At 33.7% G+C, this 23,502-nt stretch overlaps 1 protein-coding gene across 1 annotated transcript in view; it reads right to left on the reverse strand.

Moving 5' to 3' along the window:
* Window positions 1–23,502, reverse strand: part of LOC129265600 (nidogen-1-like) — a 42,975-nt gene that overhangs the window by 12,639 nt on the left and 6,834 nt on the right. The window contains exons 2-13 of the mRNA XM_064101704.1: window positions 21,941–22,017; window positions 21,515–21,707; window positions 15,912–16,123; window positions 12,515–12,669; window positions 10,408–10,551; window positions 8,758–8,994; window positions 7,222–7,428; window positions 5,483–5,722; window positions 4,308–4,430; window positions 2,923–3,045; window positions 2,151–2,276; window positions 972–1,097 (exon numbers count right to left, since the gene is read on the reverse strand). Of these exons, the coding sequence (XP_063957774.1) occupies window positions 972–1,097; window positions 2,151–2,276; window positions 2,923–3,045; window positions 4,308–4,430; window positions 5,483–5,722; window positions 7,222–7,428; window positions 8,758–8,994; window positions 10,408–10,551; window positions 12,515–12,669; window positions 15,912–16,123; window positions 21,515–21,707; window positions 21,941–22,017 (1,963 nt within the window). The remainder of the gene's footprint in view (window positions 1–971; window positions 1,098–2,150; window positions 2,277–2,922; window positions 3,046–4,307; window positions 4,431–5,482; window positions 5,723–7,221; window positions 7,429–8,757; window positions 8,995–10,407; window positions 10,552–12,514; window positions 12,670–15,911; window positions 16,124–21,514; window positions 21,708–21,940; window positions 22,018–23,502) is intronic.

Here is a 23,502-nt window from a genome sequence, read left to right on the forward strand (position 1 = left end):
TTTTGCCTGTGGGTACCAAATTTGATGACAATAATATGACATAGCAGCGTGACTCTGCAGAACCTTTGGGCCGGGCGCAGAGTAGATCGCACCGGCATGGCAAGCTGGCCTGTGACTGCCTGCTGGAGGATTGACAGTCGATTTGATTTCCGTCTCTGTTGAAGAGACTCTGTTTTCAGTGTCTTCTTCATCAGTTACACTACTCTTTCTTTCATACTTTCCGGTGATAAAAAAAAATGCTCTATTCCGAATTTGTTCAAATATATTTACTAGTGTTTGAGTATGTGGATCCCACACTGATGAACAATAGTCAAGTATTGGTATAACCATTGTCTTGTACGACATGTGATGGACACGAATGCAAGTTTCTTCTCAGGAAACCAAGTACTCTGTTTGCCTTGGAGCATACTCTGTCTACATGAGAATTTCATGAGAGATCATTACTTATATCTACACCTAGGTACTTATAGGCTTTGGTTTCTTCTAGTAGTGTTATTCAGGGTGTAATTGTACTTCAGAGGGCTTCTAGCATGTGAAAGTTGCATGACTTAGCACTTTTTAGCATTAAAATCCATCTGCCACTTGTTTTGCTAAGTTGTTAATTTATCAAGATCTCTTTGCAACTTCTCAGAATATTTTGGGCAGGTTACTGTAGTGTATAATATACAATTGTCTGCAAACAAACAACATCAAGATTCTAATCCTTCAGGGAGGGTGTTGATATGAAGTAGAAAGTCTTATCAGGCCTGACACTGTCCCTGTGGCATGATAGAATCTACATTGACCCATTCAGAATGTTCATCCCCTACCACTACACATTGTTTACGTTTGGTGAGAAACACTTCAATCCATTTGTGAAATTTACAATCAATTTGTCAGTTTTACAAATTCATTTGTAAATAATTATTTTATCTCATTGTGATACAGGGCCCAGACCACAGCATTGAAATACAAATAGAGAATAATGGTACCTCTTTCACAGTTCCTGCCATCTCCTATGAATCCTGGAGCACATTGACAATAGAAACCCTCACCGTCAGGGTAGCAGTAGGCATAAAGAGAACAGTCATTGGTATCACAAGGATCACTTCCTTCATCTATTATACAAAGAAAATATTAGAAATAACTTCTTATTAGGTGGTTTCAGACCGCCTCGAAGTTCGTCAGTTCCAGGTATTCTCTAATCGGGAAATTTACCTCGATCAGAAAATACTAGGTATTTTGGTAATGTGAAAGCAAACTATGCGTAATTTCCCCAAAAGAAAATACCCGCTAAATAGTAGGTACTTGGCGAAATTACGAGAACTTTCGCGGGGATTTTTCCAAGGTCGCAGGTATTTTGGCAATGTGAAAGCAATTTACTGGAACTTTTAGCCCAGCGTGTCGTTGGGTGCGGGCGCCGTGGGTGGCTGCTGGGCTAGTGATTTTGAATCTCGCGCCTTGCCTGCTTATACAGACCATACTGCGCATGCTCGTAACTTCAGGAACTTATTCCGAAGAGTATGCTTTGGGGCGGTGTGAATGCAGAAATAATTAATGGGTATTTTTTAGCCTAATAAAGTTCTCGTAATTTAACGGGGATTCTTATGATCGAGGCGGTTTGAAACCACCTATAGAGAATATTTCATTCAGCAGTAAGAATTCACAGCACAGTCAATTGGTATTTTGTATTTTGCAAGTCAACAGTACATGTGTGGGTACACAGAATTGTATTTCATGCAAATGGTTGTTGGGTGGTCTTTCACAGAGATTTTAAGAGATACATTTTAATAGATATCATAACTTAATGCACAATAGCATGTTGTTAACACCTTGATCAGACCATACCCTGAGGATGCATGCTACATCATATTTATCAACAAGATTGCCTGTATATATCATGTTCCCATTCAACTTTAAGTCACACTAACTCATTGTAAAAAAAAGACCCTGGAGAGTATTTCATCAACATGTTTCATCCAACGAGCTGTCTGATCAGATGGCTAAGAAGCAGTTACTATGGTAACTGTCGGATAAAACTGGACTTGTCGAATAAAATATCCAACAAGTCTGTTTATAAAACGTTCCTCAGATGTGCTACTTGCAATAGGAAGTATAAAATTATTGTAGGTAAAATTGATGTTTAAAATGATAATTTGACAGTAACCCACCTGGCACACAGACACGTCCATCTCCATTAAATCCTGGGGCACACTGACAAGTGAAGGTATCTCCAGCAGGGTAGCAATCAGCATTACTATCACAATCATTATTATCACATTGATTGCCTGTTGATCCTAGTATGAGTCAAACAGTGAATAGTCAATGAAATATCATAGTTGAATGCTTGAAAAAGTAACAGCCCTGATAAATACCTATGTATTGAGAGTACATTTTGAATAAAAAGTTCTTCTTCGGTTTTTACACCTAGAATCAAAACTGGAAATGTGGCAACCTTTTAGCTATGAATTGAAATATTCAGGAGGAAATAAACAATCACAGCAGTGTGAGAGAAATAAGATTTACAAAAGTTTGCATGTGGATGGCAATACTGTGGAAATGTAGTTCTGGTTAACTTGTGCACTTCTGTGTTACTAATTGTAGTATTTTAAAGACATAATTGTGTCAACTGTAACATTATACATTACTTGTAGATTGTACATTTTTGTTTCATTATCATTAACATGAATGTTTTCAGTTCACCATTTGTCATTCCCCAAATGACCAAACGATCAAAAATGAAAAAAAAAAGTATGATGAAATGTGTATAGAAGAGCATTGCACTGTGGACAATCTTGGATTAAAATGCATTGCACTGTTATTATCATGGATATAGGTGTGTGAAAAAATGCGCACTGCTGAATTGTTCATTTACGAAGGATTGGATGATATCACTTGTTCACACAAGTATCTTCAAAGATCTCCCCTAACAGACAGTCTTACCTTCTGGCTGACAGCTATATCCATCTCCTTCATAACCAGATCTACAGAAGCAAGAATATCCTCCCGGTGCAGGAGAGCAGTCAGCATTACGGTCACATTGATTGTTCACACAAGGATCCTCTTCTGCATAAGAATACAATATCAGACATCATTTAAAGGCAGTGTAAATGATTTCTACAGAGAGCCATAATGCTCTCAATTTTCAAACTCATATGATCAATTAAACATCACTGCAAAGTCATTCAAGACCTCAAATCTAAATTTGATCTACAGATACTCAAATTAAACACAGATATTTAGATAAAAGATATTTAAATCAATTTGAAATTAGTCTACATTTTATCGAAAATAAGGAAGTAGATACACTATTTGTCGCATTCTACACTACTTATTATATCAGTGTCTACAGGATCACTAAGAGACAAGTAAAAATGGCATCTATATCATTTTTTGAAACAAATAAAAGAAATAATGGCATTGATAGTTAATTTCAAATAAAAAAGAAGGAATGATTGTTTAACCTATGTCCGTGCAACAAGAAAACTTACCATTATGATAACTTTATCAGTAGTAATAACTTTAATGGATACCTTGAATTTAATTGAATAATAAGTGAAATTACCATGGAAGTTCATGGTAAAGTCATCAATGATGGGGGTTTTGTGCTTCTTGGCCCAGACAGAAGGGCATTATCAACAAAAGTTGATTTGAATAAAAAGAGGAAATCAACAAGCATAACACTGACAATTTAATCACAATCGGATGTAAAATAAGATATTTAAGGCATGTAAAAGTTTTGCTTCATTCCACAAAACATTTATATGCACATCCTGGTTGGTATGCAAATGAGAGGACCGATGACATCACACACTCACTATTTCTTTTGTTTTTTTTATTATGTGAAAATTTGAATTTTCTCCTCATCATCATCATACCGAGGTTGTTATACCGAGGTTGTTTTACCTGACTGCTAAGAAAGCACGAATGCCTGTGAGCAAGCAACCAGGGGACCAACGGCTTAAGGTCCTCTCCGAGAGACCTGGTAATGAGGATAAATGCCTTACCAAAGGGCACTAGCGCACCACTTGGGAATCGAACCCGGGTCACCGGAATCCGAAACCCCCGCTCTACCGACTGAGCTATCACGCCTCATGATAGAAAGTTTTATCTCCTCTAAACATGTGGAATTACTATTTTTTGGTTCAACTAAAAATGTTACTGTCAAATCTGTAAATATTGAAATATTATATAACATTTGTGAAAAATAAGCAAATTAAATTTTTTTTTTCTACATTTGATTCTGAAAAAAAAATGATCAGTATTGTGCTTGTTTGATATTGATTCAAATCACCTTTTTTCTGGGGTGGACTAAAATTCTGGCTTACCTACGCATGTGTATCCATTACCAGTGAATCCTGATCTACATTGGCAGGTGAAGGAATCACCTTGAACAAAACATTCTGCATTTTCACCACAATTATTATTCTCACAAGCATCAGTAGGTACACCTAAGAGACGGGAAAATGAGATATTAGAAGTCTGTAATGTCTATTTGTTTATACCGCGGTACTAGGACGCAGTATTAACGCGGTAATGGGATACGGTACTTAAATCTGATGCATATTATCATGGTAATACCGTAAATTATGTACCGTAAAATTTTGTGGTCTAGTATCGTCCCAATTTACCGAGGTACTTTAATGTGGTAATACCGTGGTAAAATTTTACCACGGTATTACCGCTGTAATATGACGGTACATTTTTATAAGGGTTATCATTCAAATTAATGTATGAAAAAGAACTTGCAATAATTTTCTTCTCAAATTGTTCTGCTTAAGCAATATTGCACTTCTAAATCTAACTGATATTGTAGCTGCATGTATACATAAATGTTAAAATAACATTTGACAAAAAAGTTAGTTATGAACTTCACTAACAATCTAATTTTGTCCCATACACTACAAATCTTGCTGTACTACTGGTTAAAAATCACACAATCAAAAGTACTTTGTACTATGCAACATCTTGAATAGCAGTATGTCGCACTGTGTACTACTTTCACTAAAAAAATATAATTGTATAATCTTAGCACTAATTTGCACTAAAATATTACAATATACAATTACCAATAATTCATCCATAATTTTGAGAGCAATCGGCCAAGATAATTTCAAACTTTTCTTTTTTATTAGGCCAAGATGACCTAGCTGTTTTGTACAGATATCGAATATGAAGCACAAAATGATTTCTGTCAATGACAACCTAATACTTCCTTTGCAAAATAAATATTAATCTCTTTCCTTAGCTCTGCCTCAGCATGGGAAAAAGAGCTATGTCTGAATCACCAAGGAAGAGTGCCTATAAAGTTTACCAAACAGCTTGCTATAATACAAAGTGCCCCCTTCCCCCATCCCCATTAAAAAAAAAACATACTTCACTAATCAAAGTCTTTGACACGTTGCTCCATGCCAGTAATATAAGATAGAACTATTTGTATTTAACGTAAGAAAACATAGCAATGTGGATGAAGAAGCATAGTAGTTATTATAGTTTTAGTTACCAATATCAGGTCCTACACTGGTGACCATGGCATAACGAAGGATTTCTCCCTGGGGCTCAAATATGGAATAAGCATAGGTGGTATTCATTCTCATAGCAGTAAGTGAGGCATCAGTGTTGATATCATCAGCTTCACATTCCTCGTAGGTGATGGTCTGTTCAATAGTAAAACTAATGGTCCGCTCTTCAGCAGTATTAGCATTGACAAGAAGTTCACGCTCCTCAGACGAATGAACATATCCTGAAAACAAAAATATGTATGAATTTATTGTTCTTTTAATATTGAGATGGTTGTTACACTAAATTTATAATAGACAATTATGCATTCAACCAAATGGTAAGAAATGCTAGTTGTAGACTAGTAAAGTAGACTGTAAACTAGGATTAGATAATTTTGGATGAGACTAAATGGAAAGTAGACAAAGTAGATACAGACTGAGTGGCAATAAACCAACCAAGCTACCCAACTTGGGCCTATCCTCTTCCTTGTACTCGTCAATGATGCTGCTATAAGTACAAGGTATCGATGGAAGTATGTAGACGACTTAAGCATTGTGGAGGTTTTACCAAAGAACCAGCAAAGCTCCATGCAGGACCATGTTAATTTGCTGAGTCAATGGTGCATCTCAAATAACGTTACGCCTAAACCCGAAAAGTGCAAAGTCATGCAAATGTCCTTCCTGAAGGTCCCTCCACCCCAGCTAGACATCACAATCAAGGATTGTCACTTGGAACGTGCCAACTCGTTAACCCTTCTTGGTGTGATGATTCGTTCGGATCTCAAGTGGGATGATCAAGTCCAACACATGATTTCACGCTCTTCAAGAAGACTGTATATCCTCTGCATTCTAAAGAAATTTGGTGTTGATAAGCATGATCTCGTAAATATCTACAACGTGTACATTCGTCCACTGTTGGAGTTTGGTGTTCCGGTTTGGGGATCTGCAATCACTAAAACACAAAGTGACGAAATTGAAAGACTTCAAAAACGAGCTCTTCGTATGATTTTGTATCCGTCATCTCTTTCATACTCTCAACAACTCACTCTTTTTGGCCTCCCTTCATTATGTGAACGCAGAAAGGATCTCATCTTGAGTTTTGGACTTGGTCTTCTCAAATCTCACCGCCATCGAGACATGTTACCCCCCACACGTCAATCCGTTTCGCGACACAGTTCGGCCCTGCGTAATGCGCATCTTCTGGACTTACCGCGATGCAGAACTCAGAGATATAAGAACTCAACTATCCCTCATGTCACAGCATTATTGAATGCTGCTCTGTGATATGTGCCTCTGTATATGCCATTGAAGTCAATGTCAACCCTTGTTCATGTTCGTATATAATTTGTGTGTAAAAGTATGACATTGTTTTCTTCCCTTGACCCTTCACCTCCTTTTTCATAACTTACAAAAGTTTCCCCCCCCCCCCTCAGTTTACATTGAAATCAATCAACATAATACATATCCCAATATTTTTGTGTGTTTTTATCGGTCATTCTATAGCATTATCCCCTTAATTATATTTCTGTAATGTGTAGAACCTCGAGTGCAATATTTAATCTTACTATTATGTTCTTATCATATTTTGTTAATTCGTAGGTATATAATTTAATGTATTTTTCCTTTTTCTGTTAACTTTGTATGTGTCAGTCTTAGGACTGTTTTACAATGTCTTTCATAATAAACCGAATTGAATTGAATTGAAATTTTGTAAGGTAAATAGTTGAAATATGAGACTTACCTGGTCGATACTTGGTATAAACCTCTGAGTGAGGGATTACATTGACAGATGTACCAGGTGGAAGGTAGGGTACATCACCATTGATATTAACATAGCCAGATATAACCCCTTCTGCCTCACTGTCATCTACACCAGTATACCTCTGTGTGATGCTAACCTCTTCACCACTACCAAATCGTATGTTGGCAGAGTAGAGAAGGACTCCACCTAAATGATTAAGACAAGATATTATAAAGATAATCAATGTGGACTAAACTGACGTTGAAACTTTATAACCAAAATTATATTATACAAAAACATTATTTTTGGTGTACAAACAAGAAAATGATATCTTTGGTAAATGGAGACAACAAAATAGTAATAGTTGAGATTCAGATGTGGCACCCTTTATACAGTGGCGTAACAGGCGGGGGGGCAAGGTGCCCCCCCTGGCGGATTTCACCGGAAAATTACAAAAACGGGAAAAAGAAAAAAAAGGAGGGAAAAAGAAAGGGAAAGGGGGGAAGGAAAGGAGGAAAAGGAATGGGAAAGGGAAAAGTGAAAAAGAAAATGAAGATTTTTTTAATGGAAAAGGAAAAAAAAGCGGGAAAAGGTACGAAAGAAGAACAAATCATTCCGAAATAGGCTTATGTAATGCAATAGCATGATGGGAAATAAATTAAAATATGACAAAATGGCAAACAATAGCGAGAAACGAAGGTAGAATAGTATTAGTCCAAAGCTAAATTAGAGAATAAAGAAAAGGGACAAGAAAAAAAATAATGACACTCTTCCGAATAAATTCTTGAAGCTTTATTAAGAATACAACCTGTTTCCTGTCGGCATATTGTTAATTGCATCTCAGGAAGTACTTATGGGTGAAATAGATTTACAAGCAAAACAGAAAGCTTCCAGGGAAGATCATACTTCAAAATAGACAAAATTTCCTTCTTGGACCTCTTTCAAAAGAAACACTATAAAACAATCTGAGATACCTACGATTATCTAATGTGAAATATATATTAGAAAAGGCAATTGTGATTAATGTAAACTTAAGTTTTAATGCAAAGTATAGTGGAATGTCAAACAAAGTCATTGCCCATCATGTCACTATCACTTTCCCCACTGCATCGTTCACATATGTTTCCACATTAATACACTGTTTTCTGTTCTTTTGGTATGTTCAGTGTAAGTGTATGTCTGAGCTACAGTAACTTGGAGGCACAAAACCAACTGTCAATTACAGAAAAAAATGTTGCTGGACTGTCAAGACCTTGTATCTCAAAATTTAAAAAATATTAGATAGCTCAGGAAAAGCTGGACTTCAGATCGAGTTATAACATTAAAAATATTTGTTTACATAGGAAAAAGTTCTCTACATGAATTTGGACTCTTTACAGAAAATATCAGATAGCCAACACTACCATATTTCTACAAAACAGCTTTTTGATATTGAGCCACCTAAATTCTTTTGAATTCTGAGATTCAAGATTTTAACAATTCAGCAAAACAACAAAATTAAGTTTGATTTTCTCATATATTTTCCAAGATACATACCTGTCTGCATGAAGCCATTGATTCCCTTTGTAGCTGGTTCAGCAAACATCCATCCCATAAGCTCACCAATAGGTAATAGAAGCTGCAGGCTATAAGACAGTGATGATGGTACAGGACTGATTGCTGTAAAGGTACGTCCACCTCCTCCCATGATGAAGGTATGTATGTAGACATCATCAGGTATGGTTACTCCATTGACGGTCCCGTTAACGTTCCCATTCATACGTCCATTGTTATCTAAAATAGCAATGGTGCCATTTGATCAAACAGTGTCATTGACTCAAATATGAGCAGTAGACATGTAATCCTAAAAAGACCATGTTGTATGTCTTGAAAAATTGAGCCACAAGCTTCCCGTGAGAATGAATGTTGGTGGTGTATGTTTATGAAAGGCATGAATTGTAAAAATCAGCTCATTATGGACTGAGTTAAATAATGAGATGTTCCTTTACAATTGATTCAGTGTACATGTAGTTCGGATTAAATCATCTTCCCTGGGAATTATCTCCAATCTCAAACAGTTTTTTGCTTGGAAACCACCCTTCTCATGAATCACTGATATTTAAGGAGACTACCCTGATTAATAAACCACAATCTAATCCCACCAAAATATCAAGGGCACATCTTACGGTCAACTTTGTAATACATCACATACGTTTTAAATAGCTTAGCTTTTGCCACTTCACCTGTAGGCCTCAAAATCCATTGTGGATGATACTGGTTCAGATAAGCATATGAAATAACAAAGTGACTAAAAAATAAAAAAAGAGCCCCATCATTTGTGCATTTTGTACCCATTATTGTCAATAAATATTATAAACTACATGAATATGTACTTTTTAAATGTTACATCGATCACCACAGGATCAATTTGATTCATATAAAAAAGAGTCATATTACATGTAAATGAACTCAATCATGCAAATTTCATCAAAAATTGATGACAGATAACAAAATTAACAGCTTTTAAAGGTTTGCACTGTTTAAAAATCAGTGAACAAGGATGTGCCAAAAACAAGTAGGGTGATGTCACAAGCCCAAGACATATTTTACTATATCATCATGAAATACGAATATTTCTATTTTGAATATTTTGGTGGATTTAGCTGCTTTTGGAATAAAACAAAGAAAATCACCGTCCGTAGAAAAGATGAAAATATATCTTTTTTTTTCTTTTTAAAATTTTCAATGGATAAACATCAGAAATTATGTAAAGTCTCCAGTGTTAAACATGTTTAAATTGGCAAAAATGGGCATTCAACTAAGGTTTTATTCCAAAAGGAGCTTAATCCATGAAAAATAAAAAATAAATAAAAATCTGAAAAATTGATATTGAATGCTAGATTTTAAAAACATGATTTAATTAATCTAAGATGATAGCACTATAAATTATATCAAAGTAAAACAGCAGTGGATAAGGGAAAGTGGTGAATTAAAAAACCTTGATTTACAGAAAAACTCCAAAAGTGGATTTAGCTCCTTTTGAAATAAAGCTCTTCAACCCTGCATATCACTTTCTAAAGAAATACAAAATAAAAAAGCAAATCTGATGCTAATGAAATTTTTACTGTTTGCTGGTTTGATTTTATACATGTTTATTCCAATCAACTTGATCTGTGAGTGAATACCAAACAAACTGGTTGTACTTACCATTAGATAGACAATGTATACCATTACCAATGAAGCCTTCATTACATGCACAGCAGTATCCAGTGGGGTAAGGAACACATCGTCCATTTTGACTACAGCTACCTTCTCTACACTGGTTCTCAAAGTTCAAAACAACATCAAGTGCTGAAAAATATCAGAAGAAAGAAACTTAAAGAAGTGCTCTACTGCATCATTAAACGTTAAAATATGCCTTTTCCTTATTAAAACAACAAACAGCAATGTAGATCAATAAGCTAAAAGTCAAACAATTGCAAGAATTGATGGTTTATTTTGTTTTTTATTTAATAGATTTCTGTTAAGAACCTCATTTATCGCTAAATCAAATTTCTTCTAAGGAATTTGCTCAATTTCGGGAGACCCTCCTTCTGGGCCCTCCTTATTGAATTGTAGGCATAGACACTGTATAATATGAATTGAAAAGTTTACATCAAACATTTATTTCTTTATTATTGTTAGCTTTATTTAATCACTGTGGTCTCTTCAGTAATACAAACTGCTATCATTGAGGGCACTGAAATATAACCCCCCCCCCCAAAAAAATGAAGCAAAAAAAAAAATACTGCTAAATCAAACCTCTATTATCTTTATTGCCACACATTTCTTGATTTTTGATCATTTTGACATTTTGGAGATGATTGCTTTGGAGGCTCCCAATAAGTCAAAATAGCAAATGCAATATTCTTACTTTGCACTGATATCAAATTAAAATAACATTATGTAGTTGAGGTCAGAAGTTTACATACACCCAGGAAATTCAAAGAAAAGTTGACACTTGCCAAAAAACATAAAGTTTTCTGCATCTTATAAAATATTTGTGCTATCATGACAAATTTGATATCAAACAAATGAGCATGTCATGCCCCTTCATCACATGGCTTTGTCATCAGGAGCTGAAAAATATTAAGGTGTAATTTTCCCTCAAAATCTTCATATTTTAGACAAATTAAAAATAAAAACTTGACAAAAACATTTCATATTTAGGCTAGTTACTTCTCAACACAAACATTTCAGATTACACTTCTTTGTTCAGTGGTGACATAATTTTGACATTTATATATTTCTATAATAACAAACAATAGAATACACTTAGCATGAATATTACTTTTTTTCTTCGAAGAAAATTCCACCTGAAATATACTTTAATCCCAACGGCATCCCAATTATGTGAAAGAGCTCAATACGCTCTTTTATTTGATACCAATAGTCATTGTAGTATTTATTTTTCTGAAGATATAGTAAATTTTATGATGTTTGGCAAGCGAACAAATTTCACTGAATTCCATGGGTGTATGTAAACTTTTGTACCAGTATATAAGTTTATTTTAATTTAAATATATAATTATATATAATATCACTTTGCACTGATATAAATTAAAATAACATTACCTGTATATAGCATAATATTGAGATAAAAGAATTCAATGATAAAAACATGTAACATATCTAATTATCACAACATCTAATGGAATTTTCCAATTCAACATTACATATGACAAAGGAAAGAGGCCTTGATGACTTTAATACTGATAATGGTTATCTATGAATCACAATTTACAAAAGACCCTCACTGCTTTATTGCCTCATTTTCCAACATGGCACATACTGAGTGCCTCACTTGGCAAGATTTCAGAAATGTAAAATCAAATTTAAACTTAAATGAATGGAAATCAGTATTAACACAAACCATCACATTATGAGTAATATCATCACAAGATCATGACTTCTTTAGATGTCCCCTTCTTATTTAAACCATCTCAACATAAAATATATTTCTATAGTCTATGATACAAAGTGAGCATAAAGACACAGCATTCAAGGGAAACTGGGAAAAACATGCTTGATTTAAATCTAAGTTCTAAATGTATGAAAAAATATTGTGTTCGAACTAATGATGTGAACAGTTACTTCTATAATTTATCCTAGGAGTACATGTTTATGATACTTATTATAAACACAAGTATACACAAAAAACATTTTAATAATTCAATAATAATTCATTTGATTTATCTACATTTGACTAAGTAATTCATCATTACCAGTGGCAGTTGGAGGATATTATTTGTTTGAAAGAAAAATGTGAATTCACCATTGTCCAGTTGGACATCAACTGTTTCTGGAGGGGGCTGATCATTCTGAGGAAGTTCTTCCAAAGGGACATAGGTCACAGCAGGGATGATGTTACCATCCATACGTCCATCAATCTTATATGCCCAGACACCATTCAATCCAACATTGGAATCCCTAAAAGGTTATATGAGAATAAAAATGTTCCAAGGGAAAATTAATTTGAATCAAGAATCATTTTTGTTGTAAACATCTAAAAAGTGATCTGTTTGCTAAAAGATTAAGTCCATTAAATAGGTCGCAGTCTTCATATTATTCAAATTAGGAAACATTTTCTTCTTAACACCCTGTACTTTAAACTGGAACTGGCAATAAAACTAAATAAAATATATTTTCCAATTTATCTGACATATCCATGGAGATGTTACTAACTGTATAACATCTGAAATTTGATTTACAACACCAGATCAGTGTAAAGTACCACCGACATGGCAGGATATCTAAATATAATTAAATTAATAAGCTGTCTAATTGAACGGTGATGACTGGGTTGACTAGGTCAAGTGTAATTTAAAAAGGAACTTGTTATCAAGAGACCATTATAAATGGACAGATTTAGCAAAAGGAAATAACAGTTATTCATGTAATCTATCAAAAATCTATAATGAAATTAATTCTTTTGGAAATTACCTGACATTATTCATTCTAGTATAATAACTAGATCATCATATTTATTACTAGTATGAGATTTTCCCACGCTTTAGGGGGAAACAATGTTAAAAACAACTTTATGAAATCTGTCAGACCTGTAAATAAAATGTTCAATTTATGAATAAAGTAGAGGATATAGAAACCTCAAATCTAGGTGGGAGTTACAACTTTGTTTTGGGAAACAGACGAGACAATACTCATGTTTCCTGCTAAAACAATTCAGGCAAATGCACAACAGGAAATCAAACCAAAATCTTTGACTGTATCATAGTCTGTCTTGTCTTTTCTGTTCCTATGTGAATTACATATCACCCTTAACATAATGTCTTCTTGAAACTAAAACATCATGTATCCTAGGCCATGGAAACAAGAAGTTGGTTGACAATATTGATAAATATGTTTTCAATGAAATATTGAAAAAATTGTCAATTTTCTCATGATGTATGCAGCTTCAAATAAACAAAACTTTAAAATGTTAGTCAGTTAGAACTTTCTTGAAGTTTACACCCAAAATCACTGAAATGTTCAGTGGTATGCTTTTTTTTTCTTAATTTAATCAAATCCACTTTTTGTTTGGGTGGATTCGTTCTTAAGAAGAAATAATTTGAAATGTATTTAGCCTCCTCAAAATTTTGTGTTGATGTTTATGCCTAACTCCAGTTATTCAGCATTATGGACAAGCTAATTCTTACCTGAGCGGTTCATAACTGTACCCACTGATGCTAAAAATACCCTCTTGATTTAGTTTGACTTGTAGCTCTTCAGATTTACCTCCCATTTTTCTTTCAACACCATACCAAAATGACCCTTGTGTACCCATGTCAATCACCGGTCATATCCATATCCCCCTTTCCTTCATTCTTAACAATTGTTTTAAAGACTCAAATACCTTGATATGTAATCTTGATATATTGGTATGTGATGCACAAGACACAGTTTTTACTTAGTTAGCGTATTTGTTGAAATAGTTAAGTATAAAACAAGAGGTTCATGTAGGCCTACTTGATGTGTAAGGCTGAAGAGAGGAGAGGGGAAAGATTTATTTATAAGTTATATAAATTTTACCTGCATTTCAAGAAGAGATTGTGTAAGTAGGGTGTGTGAAATGTGTTCTTATTTTTAATCTTAATCCCTAAATTACTAACAAACACATAAAATCAGAAATAACCATGACTGCTATAATTGACTGCTTCTAAATGTTTAAAATTGCTATCCTTTATGAGAATTTGTACCATGCATTCATAAGTGCCTCGCACTGTAATATTTCACAAACCAAACCACATTATTGTTTAATCCCAATATAAAAGACTCATGTCAACAACAAAAAAACAAAAATCTAATTTTTAGTAGGCCTCCAGATACTCTAGTAGAAGAGTTCAAATAAGTTTACATGCGGACCCATCAAGTCCACTGAGTTCAACTGAATTCTTTTCATATCTGTTTGAGTCATTCATAACAGTCTACAAGATGCAGTGATTAACTTAACTGGTAAATGGGTAAACATCATGCACACCATAGCTCTGTCAATTTGATTAGTACTAGAAGAGGCATACATGATAGTAGCCTATAATCTAGACTCAAAGGTCTGTGTGTACATTCTCCTTTGTACTCGCCTTTGAAACTTTTTCCATTCTGCAAACAATCGTTTTCTCTCATACAAAGAATCATGGTCAAGAAGACTTTAAAGCCAACAAGGTTTTGGTAAGGTTCAAAATGTAATTTAGATTGGACCAAAATTCAAATTTCAATCTTAAACAATAAAGTTGGGGACCATAAGGCCTAGATTAGTTTTCCACAGATTGACTCTGAAAAATTTGTCAGATTTATCACAATCCCTTGGCAATGATATCATTTCCATGGTAAAGGTCCTTATAGACTCTGATATTGAACATGAAGGAAATGTTAAGAACATATTTTCTTTTTCAATTCTAATATAAAAATTGTATTATAGAATGAAAACACATTCATATACCAGTACCAACATATACATGTAAATCTAAAAAAATAAATAAAAACAAAAACAAAACAAAACCAGACCTGTAATATGTATATCACCTTGGTTAGATGTATCGTCATATAGGCCCAAATTAAACATCCTCAACTGTCTAACAATTTAAAACTTTACAAAGTGTCAAAAAAGGCCCAAAATATACATCCTCAACTGTCTAACATTTTAAAACTTTACAAAGTGTCAAAAAAGGCCCAAAATATACATCCTCAACTGTCTAACATTTTAAAACTTTACAAAGTTTCAAAACAAGAACAATAAATTAAGTAAAATAATTTAGGTTTTGATTCTTTGGAGGGAGGGGGTGTGTACACAAATGAATACAAACTACTATTACAGGGTCTAATAAAAAAACACTAATGAATCAATATAGGATGCTTGTATTTATAATATCTGATTAAGTAAGAAGAGAGCAGGGATATATAATTTTAACTAGTTCATTTTTCAAGAGTTGCTTAACAGTGAAATCTGGAAAGAACATTATATATGACTACAGCATTGAGGTATAATACACTGGCACAGATGGCATTATATTTATCTAACTCCCAATAGATAATGTGTCATCACACTGCTATGCAATAGGTCGGAAATATACTTACATGTAAGCTTATTATATAAGTATATAAAGAGAGAGAGAGAAAAAGGCTAGGGCAGATTTAGATTAAGCATAGACGACTGATTTCCATTTTTTGTTTAATACCTCATGGCTTCAAAAAGAGTAGCAGCCTTGTTTTCTTCTGTTGTATAGACCATCTCAAACTCCCACTGATTATGGGCCTTGCCAGAGGTAAACCCTGCATCTATTGGGCTACTGATAAGATCAGGACGAGGGTATTCATTGTCATCATCGTACAGGAAGAAGGCAAAAGAATGGATTGAATCTGCTACCAAGATGAGCTGGAATGTTACGGTCTGTGTAAATGAAGAAATAACATAAAGCAACAAAATATATCATATATCAAGAAAATACAAATGAAAAATAGGGAGTTGAAAACTATATGATGATGATAGTTTTTCTATGGCCTGCCATTCATAAAAATATGAAAGTCTGTAAAAAATAAATGACAAAGCTTGAGTTGCTGTAAAGTAAAGGGCGCAAGCTAAAGGAGTCAAACTGCAATACAAATTTTGAACTTCTGCACTAAAGTTTTCTTCTTAAAAGTAGAATCCATTAATTTACCAATGTCAGTGACTTATAAAATGATACCCTTTTATAATTATGCTCCAAGTCAAAATATGTGAAAATATCAAGACAGCCACAAATATTAATGTACAGCCTATAATGTACCGGTATGCCTAATCCACACTGATACAACATGAATTAAGACAAATTTCATGGTAAAGTAAAATGACAAAAGAACAAAAAAAAAATATTCATTTATTTGTCATTGAAGTATAAAAATAATAGTAATCAAATAATAAAAACAGTCAAATATAAAAAGGGGCACAGGAAAATGCACTTCTATTAGCTGGCATTATAGGATCTGGATCTTGATATAAAAAGATTGAGAAGTTAAACAAAATATATTTGGCTTCATTTCCCACTTGTAATAAGGACCACCATGCAGTTCACACTCATCTAATCCTTTGGCAATATGACAATATTTATGTTATAAAAGAAATATAGTCTGGCAACCTAATTTACAGTAATGCAATTTCCACTACTTGGAAATCACATCATCATAACAAGAACAAATTTATCAGATGTGTCAGTCTATAGCTTTATACTATAAATCATAGGCCTCAAAGTTGGCTTCAACATTTTTCACAAATCTTTAGTACAAAATCATGAAAATTCATTCCCCTGATTCAACAGGTTTGGCGAATATCTTTCCAGAAATTTAAATTCTAAATAAAAAAACTAGAAAAATACCAGAAAAGTTAAAAACAATCACAAAACCCTCTCTTGAGCAATGTATGGTCTTGTTAGTAAGTCCTGTCAGTCAAATTTAATCTTAAGTTGCAAACAAATGATTAGCCAAGGAACATAGTTTTGAAAAATATTGTTCAATTAATTAAAATACATAATTGTGCACGACACGACATGAATACATGTAGGTAAAATTGATCAAATAATAAATTGTATATCTTTCTGTTTATTTTGACAGCTCTGGAAGTATAATTGAAGTTGTAGTTATCAAGATGTGGATGCAAACCCTCATTTGTTATTGATAGGACTGACAGCCTATATCCATTCACAATATGACCTTTCCATGTATGTTTGCACCTATAAATCTATGTAACATTCATATCAGAATGAATCTGTATCTGCACTGTTTACACTACCAAACAGCCTTGGAAGAAGAAAGCATGTATAATTTTCTGCAGTACACCGATAGTTCTATTTGTAGGCCTATACTGTAGATAGCTGCAGAAAAATATGGCAGTCCTTCATCAACTTTTGACCAGACATTTTTGCAGAAATATTTCATATTCATCACAAATTTTTTTTATTAGTCATTTTATTTTGTCGTGCCCTCTGAAAGCAGTGCTTGTAGTTCATGCTGAATGAATTATTATTGTTATTCTACTAAATAATTGACTGAATTAATCACTGGAATCAGTAAAAACTTCCTTTTTAATACTCATCTGTCACTAAACACATGTTAACTGTAGGCCTACAAGTACAACAAGGTCTCTGAATGTGAGGTACTGTATCAAATTAATATCTTTACAGTGAAACCTTTCTAAATTATCAGTTGGGAAATTATCTGAGTATTTCACATTTCATACTCAAAATAACTCTTGACAAATATGTATTTGACAGAAAAGTGTGTAATAACCATGGTGACCAGATGTAGCAAAAAGTGTAAACGCACCACCGTTAGATTTGATTTCCATCTGGCTTTTGACACTCCCACATCTGGTTACCATTCCATCTAATCACACTGCATACCAAAGAGGTGCTCTCACAAGAAAAAAATATACTTGAACAAATTAAATCATAGCCAATTTACTTGTCAAACCAATTTCAAGGGTGCATTTTGATAGAGTTTTCAGGTATCGTGCAATGTTTTTGAGGAAATCAATTTCTAGGTTGCTTGTGATATTCAATGCATCCTTTGATGAAAATATAGTTCAAGTTAAACTTAGTTCAAGTTAAGTAACTTCATATTCACTTCATAATAAAGCAAGGACAAGTACATTGAAGTGTAACCTTTTCACATAAAATTATGCTTCAGACATTGGGAATCCAAAGTCTGAAGCATATTTTACGTGAAACTGATGACAAAACTAAAAAATACAAAAAAAACTTTAGGGCCTATAGTGCTTGCTCAATATTCATGAATACGTTCGAACATTGTCCCAATGGTAAGATAAATGACAACAACCTTGTAGCATTTAATCACTGTGGTGCTCAATAGATTTGAAAATGAATAAATCCCTAACAAATCTTAAAAGGGAAAGATGATACCTATGGCAGATACAGTCATCACTTTTGTCTAAGTTATTTTTTATCTATAGGCCTATCAATATGTATTTTGACATAGTCTCCTTTGATAGGGCACACAAATTATCTGAGACCAATCGAGCATTCAAGTCAATGCCTTGATGATCTTCAAATTAATTCAAGCTCTATAAAAATAATATAGGCCCTAGATACATTTTTTTTTCTCCCAATTTCAAATTATGTGCGATCCTCTATAGGAATAATCTGAATGTAAATAAAAGACTAGGCTCTACTCATTTCAATGAAGAAATATTCATCAGTATCCACTTCTTAGTGCAATTATCGAGGAACTCCTTTTTATAACTCAGGCCCTACTTCTTTGTCAAGAAATTAAAGAAGAAAAATGAAAAAAAAAAATGGCTTAATTGATAACATTTAAAATGCTTCAAATACACTGCAACTACAACTACTTAGTTTGGCTGGACTGATAGGAAACTCTCAATTTCACTTTCCATTAGGCCTAATTGTTGACAAATATAGAGGAGCAGATCAGGTACATTCCATACCTACTTGAACAGATGAGAAGGAACATAAAGATGACATGTACATCTGAAATTCATTACTTGAGGTATAAATCCTCAAAAAAGGAAGTTATATTTAGAACTTTCATCATCAAACAGGAACTCCATCCATGTGGTATCCACAAGTCAATGGAGATTTATTGTGTCTAGCCGAGAGAGGAGGACAGCAAGCAAAAAGTACAAGCAGCAAATTAAAGAAGCTCACCCAGAGAGTGATGACTTCACTCCATTCACAATCAATCATTCAATCACACTTTAGTATTATCATGGACCTCTCTAGTAGGTCCATAGTATTATCAATAAAACTCACCAGAGCAAGTGAGTTGTTTACCAGTGCACAAATGTGCAAAATAAGGGATGATATGATAAACAGATTTACATCTACTTCATTTGAATTTTGCCTATATGATGGGCTGTCCAAACTTCACGGACATTTTAAAAATATTCATCAGGCTTAAATTCTTTCACAAAAATATTCACAATTTATACACAACCAATTAAGAAAATAGCTACCAAAATGACTGCAAGACTGTAAGCTGTAAAATCATTTAAGATAATGAGAAGTACATGTAGGTCAAGGGGTTTCGCCAGTATCGCCATCTCAAAATTCTATTTCGATCGACAAATGCATGTTGTGCTGGAAATCCATTCTGAAAAGGTGCGACCATGACCTAACTTCGCGGACCAAAGTGTGGAGATTTAAACAAAACTCAAGCTCAAAAGGTGAGATATTTATATCAGATGGATGGCAAGTGCTATAGAATCAGTCAGTACCACGCTTTACTCACATTTTTTATAATATCAGATTTTTCGGAACGGTCACTAACGATGACAAATTTGCCAATCTTTGGTAAATATTTTCATGAATAATGAACTCATCCTAAAGAAACTTACGCTAGAGGGTAATTTTAAGTCGCTTATCATGTTGATGACGTCAGATTTTAAAGATATTGAATAGTTATTCAGATAATGATCATCCGCAAAGTTTGGACTCACTGCCATTAATAAATATATATGTATGTAGATGCCTCAACAGTTGACTTTTCTTGTTTTTCTTCCTGCAGCCAATTTTAATATTTTACATCACTTAGCCAGATTGAATACGATTTTTTCCTTTGAAAATAAAAATCAATATCATGTAAATTTCTTATACCTTTCAATTCGTGCAAAACTTAAAAACATATTTCAGAAAGGTGAGTCATCATAAAACATACAAACAAGCCAAAATGAAAATGTCTATAGTTCTGTACTTCTGAACCATATGAACTAATCAAATGAGTACTATTAACAAGTTTGTGGTATAACGCCTTGCATGTTTGTGCCAAGCCATAGACATTTTTTGTAGTCTTGTCCAGAGGTTTTGTGATGATGTCTGCCACTGTCTCCATCCCTTGACAACACCAGACTTGGTTTCATGCATTCATGATGTCACCTAGCAAAACACACAACCTGCACAGGATGGTCTTTAAAGCAAAACATCATCATCCCTTGAGGACTTCTCCATGATTCCTGGTTTCAATCCCACCACTCATCTATACTCATCTGCATTAGCCTGGGGGTTTTCATTTACACCACCATTTCTGATCAAGTAATTATCTCAATCAGAACAATTAAAGATACGCAGTTATTGGATATTTTGTGGGATTCATTGTAAGATTCCCATGAGTCAACTTAGTATTTGCCAATTCCCAAATAAAGATGAACTCTGGTTTTGTTTCATTTATTCATACAAGTTGTACTATACAATCACACATTAATTAAACAACAAATCCAAAGTATGCATGCTCAGTAACCCAATGTTGTATTTGAAAAGTCTCCAGGCTGATTGAGATGGGGTTTCTTTAACTTCAAGATTAAACATATAATTTTTTTTTCCAATTTCTTTTTCCCCCACAGTAGGGTGTTTTATTCATTGTGGATTTTGCATTTTATTGTGGAGCGTTGTAGCCAAGTGGATTAGTCTTCTGACTTTGAAACAGAGGGTCGTGGGTTCGAATCCCAGCCATGGCTTGATTTCCTTCAGCAACAAATTCATCCATATTGTGCTGCACTCAACCCAGGTGAGATGAATGGGTTCTTGGCAGCAATTTATTCCTTGAAATGCCACTGCACTGTAAAAGGCTGCGGGGATAAAGCCAGGGTAATAATATCCTAGTTCTTTGGAAGCGCATAGGGACGTGATGACATACCGGTAATGTGATATGCGCTATAGGCCTACAAGAACTGCGTTATTATTATTATTATCATTATTATTATTCAATAAAGGGATGACTTGGCTAGAATCTTGAGATTGAGCAAACTCAGGCTAATAGAAAACCAGTACAATCTTACCCCAATCACTTCATGATTGTTGTCTCTGTTTCGGATTGCCATATTCTCCCATGTGACAATGACAAATGAGGAAGGACTGAAGTTGTCGACATCAAAAGATCCTCGACTTCTAAAGTTTCCCTTGATGAGACGTTTTATCTCCTCTTCTTCTTTGGGTGATACTGTGTTCCTATACCAGACAGAGCTTTTACCTCTGCAAATAACGGGGAAAATAAAAGAAACAATTTATTATAATTAATATAAAGGAGTAACCAGATTACAACTACATGCACATGTAACTCTACTAGGAGAGACTTTACTTCAGAAATGCATGAGACATTGCCTTGTGTTACAGTCTCATATACTAGCCTAAAAAATATGTCCCTTTAAAAGGACATAACTTTTAGTATTAAAGAGAGATATTTATAGTATAATATTTCTAGTTACCTTATCAACTTGAGCTTTGTATGGAAAGGTGCAACCTCACTGCCTTCAAAAAAGCTAATGTATCCATCACGTAAGATCTGCAAAGATTAAAAGAAAATAAACTCAAATTAATGTCGCAAACAAACCAAATGAAAAATGTCTAAACAATCATTTAAAAATTGTAACATGTATAAGAATTTTTTAAAACTTTGGCAAAAAATGTCAGTAATGTGAATAATAAATTCTTTTGAAAGTATCATAAATTTAAAGATTACAATCCTGTAGTGGTCATTGATATTTTTTTTACAATTACAATTGAAATTTGGCTTTTAGCATCCTTTCTCTATCACTTTTTTAATAATTAAACTAACCATTTGAGCACTTACTTTACAATTTTTGTAATAGGATAGTAGAAAGCTACAGACGAAAATTACAAGTATATATTTTCATCCCAATTCCAAGCTTTAGAAGGTTTATACTTTAAGGCATAAATGTGAAGATATTCTGTTTTGATTGGACACCCAATCTAAATAAATTTTGATGTAAAATCTGTAACTTTTTATCCAATTGAAGAATTTTTTTAACACAGTTCTATTTTATATATTTCACATCATAACCGTTAATAGGGCAAACATATTAATAATAAATGTGAATGGAACTTTAGGGAGAGTTACCAAAACTAAAGATAGGCTTTAAAACAGGAAATTTTTAGTATTACATCATAATTCAAAGTTTCAAAAACCAAACACCCAATACTTGACCAGATGATGCAAATCAAAGCTGGGAGACAACTATGATGTAAAGTTAGATTGATTTTTTTCTTTAAATTACAGTAAAACAATTGCTATAAAGTGACAGTTCAATTAAATTTGGTACAAAATTGGAATAATGTAACTCTACAGCTGAGTTTTGCATACAGTTAATTATAAAGGTTTTTATGTCTGATTGTTAAAGTTGAAGGTCCTGGTGAAGTCCATCCCAACAACAAGATGATTTCAATTATAGAGAAAACCAAATAACACTGAAAATTTCATAAAAAGTGGAATGCCTCTGGCTGTCTCACCTGCATCACACGATATAGCAGCAGTGCTGACTTTTAAAACTACTATAAAATAATTATTCACAAAAAACACCATTCATATAATGATACAATACTACGTTCATTGACATTTGACCTTGATCATGTGACATAAAACTTGTCAGTGTTACTTGATTACCCCTATATCCACATTTTATACACTATATCTATAAACTTTGAAAGTTATAACAGCAATCTAATAATTACCTCTAAAATGGCCAAAGTTCAATGACCTTATTAAAATGACCTTTGACTTTTGGTCATGTGACCTGAAACTCACATGAGATGTTCAGTGATACTTGATGACTCTTATGTCCAAGTTTTATGAACTAGACCAATATACTTACAGAGTTATGGTGGTAATTCAACAAATACCCCCAACATGGCCAAAGTCCATTAACCTTTGACCTTGGTCATGTGACCTGAAACTTGCACAAGATGTTCAGTGATACTTGGTTACTCTTATGTAAACGTTTTATGAACTAGACCAATACACTTATAGAGA

This window comes from Lytechinus pictus, chromosome 7 (assembly GCF_037042905.1).
Source record: "Lytechinus pictus isolate F3 Inbred chromosome 7, Lp3.0, whole genome shotgun sequence".
Taxonomy (NCBI): Eukaryota; Metazoa; Echinodermata; class Echinoidea; order Temnopleuroida; family Toxopneustidae; genus Lytechinus; species Lytechinus pictus.